The 7,308-nt window shown below is 29.4% G+C and overlaps 1 protein-coding gene across 2 annotated transcripts; it reads left to right on the top strand.

Moving 5' to 3' along the window:
• Positions 1 to 3,705: 3,705 nt before the first annotated feature.
• LOC108468974 (heavy metal-associated isoprenylated plant protein 36-like) lies at positions 3,706 to 5,866 on the top strand. Of its 2 annotated transcripts, XM_017769844.2 has the most exons (4): positions 3,706 to 4,058; positions 4,174 to 4,249; positions 4,383 to 4,412; positions 4,571 to 5,866. In XM_017769844.2, the coding sequence occupies exons 1-4, from the start codon at positions 3,942 to 3,944 to the stop codon at positions 5,407 to 5,409; spliced, it is 1,062 nt and encodes a 353-aa protein (XP_017625333.1). In that variant the 5' UTR covers positions 3,706 to 3,941; the 3' UTR covers positions 5,410 to 5,866. The 2 variants fall into 2 exon arrangements, with proteins under 2 accessions (XP_017625333.1, XP_017625335.1); XM_017769846.2 differs by lacking the exon at positions 4,383 to 4,412 and having other exon boundaries at positions 3,708 to 4,058.
• Positions 5,867 to 7,308: the final 1,442 nt, after the last annotated feature.

Below are 7,308 nucleotides of genomic sequence, written 5' to 3' on the forward strand. Positions count from 1 at the left end.
GTAGCCTCCCTAATTTTCACACGGTCTGGTACACAGGCGTGCCTTGTGGCCGTGTGGACAAGTCAGTATGTATGCCCTGTTTTGCCACAGTTTAGACACACGGGCGTGTCTAAAGTCGTGTGAGGCACATGGCCTGTTAACACGGGCGTGTGACATTTGTAAAGTTGAATCTAAGTTTCTGAAACTTTCATACATTACCGATTTGGTCTTGAATGCATGATTTAAACCTTGTATGCTCGATTTAAGTTTATATTAATGATTTGTTTTTATTGTAATGAGATGATATTCGATATATGATTGTTCTGAACTGAGTCACAAGTCCGGTAATGCCTCTTAACCTATTCCGGCAACAGTTATTGGTTAGGGGTGTTACATTGTAGATGATGATATGGAAGGTTAAAGGGTATGATTGATTAGGCTGAGTTTAACTAAGTTGAATTGGTTGGGTTTGGTGTCTAACTATGGCATATTGGATTGGATAATTGGAATTGGTTAAATGCCATGTTTTAGCATGTATTCAGCATGGTTTATGCAGATAATGTTTGTTATATATGCACCATATGTGCTATTAGTTAAGTTGGCATGAAATAAGGACTAAAATGTAGATTTTCAAGACTTTACCTACAAGGTATCAATGCCTAGGCAATAATATCGATACTCTAGCAATTTATTCTTTTAATTTTTAGAACACCGAACCTTAAAATAGTATCAATACGAGGGGTAAGGTATAGATACCTTGAGTAAGGTATCGATACTTTATAATTGGCATCAATATAATTGGTTTTAGATTAATTTTTCTAATCATCAAAGTTCAAATTGGTACTAGTACCAAGTAAGGGTATCGATATCTAATATGAAATTTTGAAAACTTTACAAAGTGGTCCTATTTCATGCTCGGGCCAATAAAAGAGCTTTCGTAAGCTCGATTGAGACTCGAAAAAGATTGTCTATCATGATGTAAATGTATTTATAATATGATTGGATGTTTGAATGATTTGTTTGCTGAATATTTGACAGTAGTTGCTCCGACAATGGATGTGACATCCTGTAGCTTGAACCCGACGATCAGGTTGGACGAAGGGTGTTAAACATTTAATTCCAACACTAAAGCAAACATAGGGAAGAAAGGATAGAAAAACCTCGTTACTCGCAATACATACACCTTGCAACAACTCTTTACTAACCTCTCCCTACACCCAAAATCTATATTCTTAATGGTTCTTTGCAACTTACACGATGTGAACCACCACCAAAGTCAACCTCCAACACATTATGTAACATTATTATAACAATTATTTTATTTTTACATATTATGAAATTTATATGACATAAAAATTAAATCTTAATTTTATATAATACTATAATGTAATACTATAATGTAAACATTAAAATATATGTTGAGTAGTCTATATTTAAAATTTGTACTAAAAATAGATTGAATTATTAAATATTAAATTAAAAATAATATTATTTTTATAAAAATAAAACAACAAACCTAAAAAGAATTTAAATTAATTATTTACAAATACAAATGAATTTAAAATCAAAAACAAAACAAATATTTCAAGCTAAACAAAACTCAAAGAAACATAAAATATATTAATTCCATACATAAATTCAACCTAACCTCTCAAAAACACCTCTACCAAGTATATCCTCATAAAATATTAGACTTAGAGTATTCAAGCAAAGCTGCAAATCAATCAATCCTTGTGTGGCAAAAGGCAAAGTGAGGGTATTGGAGAAATAAATTGGACCATTCAATTTGGGAATTAATAAAAGGAGAGGTAACTTTATTCTCAATGTTTCTCAAAGCAGTAGTCATTTGCTATCAAAGTTGTGTAAGTAGAGGTGCTAATAGATCGAGTTGGGCGTCGGGCTGAGTTCTGGTTTAAGCATAATATTAATATATTTTATGTTTATTTAAGTTTGGCCCGATCCAACTCAAATTATGAACTTAAAATTTTATCCAAATCCGCTCATATTTGTAAAAGACTAACTCAAAGCCATTTAGGTCCGCCCATCTTAGTTTTTAATATTTTAAAATTATTTTATTTATTTTATTTTAATATTTAATAATTTTATATATTTTTATTTATTGAAAATTTTATATAGTCAATCTTAATATTATTTTGATGTTTATATTAAAGTAGTATTATATATTTAATATAGATTTATTTTTTAATTAGTTTTAAATTTCGTAATATATAAAAAACATAATATAAAATATTATAAATTTAAAAATGAGTTTAGTCGAGTTGAGTTTGGGTCTTAAATGTTCAATCTTGAGTTCGATTCATATTTTAAACGAGTCTAATTTTTTATCTAATATTATTTTTAAACTTAATATTTTTATCCATTTTAAAAATTTCGGACACAACTTTACACCTAATCAGATAATCCAGGAACAGTCCTATGTGTAAGCATTTCCATGTTATAAAATTCAATTTATATGCCTAATGTTGACTCCAAATTTGTAGCTCGGCTACTACGGATTAGTCCTAAACAAAGAGTATTATAAACTCTGAGTTTTATTTTTATATTTATATTTAATCATAAAGAAATAATAATATTTTTATAGTAATATTTTTATTATCTTCAACATTGCTTCGAGCTTTGGGAAAAATCAAGCTTTGAATTTGTTCAACATAAGTCTAGTTTTAAATTTTCAATAATTTTTATATAATATATATTTGTATTTTTTCAACGTTTATATATTATATTTATAATTTTAATTAAATTACTTTCACAACTCGTGAGGTAACCGAGTTCATAAAATATTTAATTGAGTTTATGTTATTAGATAATTGGATATTAATTTAATTAAAAAATTTTAAAAATCTTTTATAAGTGAAATTATATTATCATAAAAGCTTTTCTTATTTTTTATATTTGATATAAATTACGCAAAAATCTACAAATGTTAAGATTTGGAGAAAAACATTGCAGTTTTAAAATTTCCAATTTAACCTTCAATTATAGTTTAATTTATTTTTCGTAAATTTTAATAAATATGTATTTTATTAGTATAGGAATTTAAATATTATTTTTCAAATGAGTTTTAGTTCGATTGGCATGGGTATTATTGTCAATGCAGGAAGATGTGGATTTGAGTGTCTTTGAAGCGCGTTATCCTCCTATTTATGAGTTGAAAAAGACTATGAATAGTTCTAGATAATAAAATATAAATTTTAAATACCTTTTAAGTAAGTAATATAATTTATTTGTATAATTAATGATACATAAAACATTTTAAAAGTTTAAATATAATAATAATACAAATATATTAATGAATTCAACGGTTAAATCATTAAAATATTAATCGTATAAAAATTATAAAGAATGTAAAACTACTTAAGTTTTACAAGTTGTAAATGGATCATTAGCTATAAGAATATTTTGATAATTTCGCTTCTAAATGCAAAAGCTAAAAGTACTTAAATCCCAACATTTACTTTTGGTTAGAAAAATACTTTTGATAATTTTATTGACTGAAACTCTTTAAATGACAAGATTTTAAAATTATATCTATAGTAAAGTCGACCAGATTACCAATTTATTAATTTAATTAGTTTTAATCAATTTTTTAATATAATTTAATTAATTCATATCGATTTATGGCTCAACCAGTTTAAATTTTTTGTCGAGACGGATAACTCAGCCGGTTTAGTTGAGAGAACCACGGTTGGGGCTAAGATTATTAGGTGTCCATTATGATATAAAGGAAAGGAAAGCTTACAAGAAAAAATTTAATGTTAATAAATTCATTTCCCAGGCAGCAAATACTCCCACGCAGCACCAACTCCTAGGCCTTCCATCTTTAAGCCTTCACTGCTTAACCTTAAGCATATTTCCCTATCTCTTTCATATTTCTCCTCACTTAAATCCCAGAAAAAAAAAATCTATACTTCCTCTGCTTTCTTCTTTTTACTTTTGTTCTAATGGCAACAACCGAAGGAAAACCAGAAACCAAACAAGAATCTAAGCCAGCTGAACCCAAACAAGAATCTAATTCCAAAGATGTGGAAGAAATCCAAGAACCTGCTCTCAAGTACAAGGTAAATTTAAAACTTGCTTCTTACTTTACCTTTTTTGTTTTTGTGAAATTTTTAACTAGATTTTTCAGACCTTAGTGTTTAACCATTAATTGTTGATTTTTCCTGTGTTATTCAGGCTTGGGTGCTGAAAGTTTCCATCCATTGTGAAGGTTGCAAAAGGAAAGTTGAAAAGATTCTAAGAAAAATCGATGGTAAAGTAAACATCCTCAACTATCTCATATCCTTTTAACATGCTTGTGTTATCTACCTGCGCATGTTTAGAAATTTCATGTTTCTGCAGTTTCTTAGTTTTTATTTATTTATTATCTTTCATGTCTGTTTTAGATCATTCAGCTAATCAGAATCTTGATACTTGTGAGTTTTTCTCATCTGGGTTTTGTTCTTTATTTCAGTTTACATAAAATCATCAAAATATTCTCTCTTTTTTCTGGACATATTCTTTTATGGTAAAAATTTCTTTTTCTAGCTTTTTCTCTGGTGTTCATCTTTTTCATTTATTCTGTAATTTGCAGGTGTTTACGAGGTTGATGCTGATTTGAAACAACAAAAAGTGACGGTAAAAGCCAATTTACACGTAAATGTCGATACTTTGATCAAGAAGATAGTAAAGAAAGGGAGACATGCAGAGTTATGGCCTGAAAAATCTGAGAAAAAAGGAAAATCAAAGAACAAAGACAAACAAGGTGGCCAACCAAACAGTGAAGAAGGTAACCATGGAGATGATAAAGATAAAGAAGCAGCGAAAACTGAAGACGGTGCTTCTAAAAGCGGTGAAAATGGTGGTGACGGCTGCAATGGTGGACAAGCCCCGGAACCGGAAAAGAAAGGGGGCGGTGGTGAAAGTGAAGGCAATGCTGCTACTGCTGGTGGTGGTGGTGGTGGTGGTGGTGGTGGTGGTAAAAAGAATAAAAAGAAGGGGCAGAAAGGGAATGTTACTGTTAATTTTGATGAGGGTGAACACCACCACCACCACCACCCTACTGATGTTGGACCTCCACCTACAGGATCACATTTCACTGGTTATGGACCTTATGGTCCTATTCCCATCACCACCCCCATGCCATCTCCAGCCAATCATAGCCCTCCACGGCATCACCACATGGATGAATACCCAACGTATTACCATGCACCACCACCGGTGTATGTTACTAGATACAACACAGCTTATCCTGGTAGTTGCCATAGCGAATTGTATTACACCTCACCACGACCGTATTCATGTATGTATATGCACCCGGGATACATGCCTGAACACCCCTCTTTCGACATGTATTCATCGTATTCGTCACAACCATCCGATTCTTTCGAGGTTTTCAGCGATGAAAACCCGAATGCATGTTCGGTTATGTGACGAATGCTTTGGCATCATACGGAACGAAGCTTATACTACTTGTATAAGTGTATTATGGTGATAAATTTTGCAAAGTAAGTATGTATAGGAAGAAACCTTGTAGTTTTCAAGTATGGGGGAAAATAGGCTAAAATGTATGTGCTTAGTTTTTTAAGTTACATTTGGCCTTGTAATGCTTAGTTGCTTTGTAGACCACTTGCCCCAATCTCACCTCACTAATTCCTTTCTTAAAAGTAGGTTTTGATTTGGCATTTTGCCTTTTGATTAAATGAATGCTGAGATAGTTAGTTGGAACAAAAAAATTACAATTCATATTATGGTCAGGATGTTCACCGTTTTAAGTGTGACTTGAATTTGAATTGTACTAATCATGTTGTTGTTAGGTTTTTATCTAATTTACACACAAAAAAATTACACTTTGGATCAAGAAAAATAGAGGCTCAAATTTACTTCAGAAGGATAGGTAGATAGAAAGGTATCAGAATGGATAATTATACTTGAGAAAGCTTTAATTTTTTTAATTTTTTTTGGCTTCTTGATTTTGGAATTTTTTAGTTTTATGTTTGTAATATTTTGATTTTTATTCTACCTTAAATTTAAATTCATCTTTTGAATCCAAGGTATTATTGTATAATAATTTATTTGACCTTTTAATTTTATAAAAAAAGTATTTTTAACATTTTATTTAATTTTTGTTTCTTTTAATTCTTAAACTTGCATTATTTGTCAAATCACTCTAAAATAGGAAAAATATATTAACTTTATTTATGTGACATCCACGTGTATGTCACATCAATAATTTATTAAATTTAAAAATATAAAATTTCCAAAAATTATTTAAAAGCAAAAAATTATAAGAATATAAAATGTATTTAATAATAAATACTATAATAAAAATTTTAAATTTTTAAAATTTGTAATTAATTGTTATTATGACATACATGTAATTTATCACATCAACAAATATTCACATCTATTTTCAGAATATTATGACAAAAACAAAAACTTAAATAGCTACTGACTTTTTAAATTTAAATATTATTCTTCTTAATAATATTATCTTTTCTTAACTTATTATTTCACTTAACTTTGAATTAAAAAAATCATTTTATCACCATTGCATTGAGCCCTTGAAAGTCTGTCATAATTTACTTCTCTTTTCTCCACAGACGAAATTTGGTAGTGAATTTGATTATTAAACCAATATGAAAAAGGTTAATCCACTAAGTTACAAGGTTCCTTGTTTTCTGTGCAACTCTCTTAATACAAAATTCATGATAAAGTGACAGTTTATACAGTCAAAGTGAATCAAACTATAATAATCTCTCAATCTCTTCTTTCTCCTCTTTCTCCAAGTTATAGATTTGTGTGAAAGCTTGTAGTACTTAGGGGGCATTGATATAGCCTCACTCCCAATTGCCATTTCTTTTTAAAATTAAGAAGTAAAGCTTAATCAAATGAGTATTGAGAAGAAATAGATTCAAATATGTTAAAGTGTATTATTATTTTTTATTTATAGAATAATAAAAATGTTAATAATTTTAAACATTATATATAAAAAAAAAAACTACAACTAAACTACACATTTGATGTTCATTTTTCCTTGTGAAAAAAGCAAACTCTCCCTTGGCAGGGAAAATGGTCCATGCTTGAATCAGAGGAATGATGCATGTTCATCATATAGTCAGAAACATGAGTACTCTTTCTTATTTGACTTTGGTCAAACTGTTTTGACTTTACAGTTATATTATAATAGTGATGGAGACTTAATCGTTAGAAAGAGGAAGCCGTTTCCACTTCAATCATATTACCATTATCTCCTCTTACCAAATGCTTAATTTTGTGCTAAATTATGAGATAATATTAAAGTGGGTTTGGATGAATGGTGAGGTGCGATAC

Source organism: Gossypium arboreum, chromosome 8 (genome assembly GCF_025698485.1).
Source record: "Gossypium arboreum isolate Shixiya-1 chromosome 8, ASM2569848v2, whole genome shotgun sequence".
Lineage (NCBI taxonomy): Eukaryota > Viridiplantae > Streptophyta > Magnoliopsida > Malvales > Malvaceae > Gossypium > Gossypium arboreum.

Bases quoted from the DNA above. Each gene is read 5' to 3' on its own strand.
- LOC108468974 (XM_017769844.2), top strand. From the start codon at position 3,942: ATGGCAACAACCGAAGGAAAACCAGAAACCAAACAAGAATCTAAGCCA. The intron at 4,250-4,382 runs GTAAAGTAAACA...TGTCTGTTTTAG, and splicing joins GATTCTAAGAAAAATCGATG to ATCATTCAGCTAATCAGAAT. The intron at 4,413-4,570 runs GTGAGTTTTTCT...TGTAATTTGCAG, and splicing joins TAATCAGAATCTTGATACTT to GTGTTTACGAGGTTGATGCT.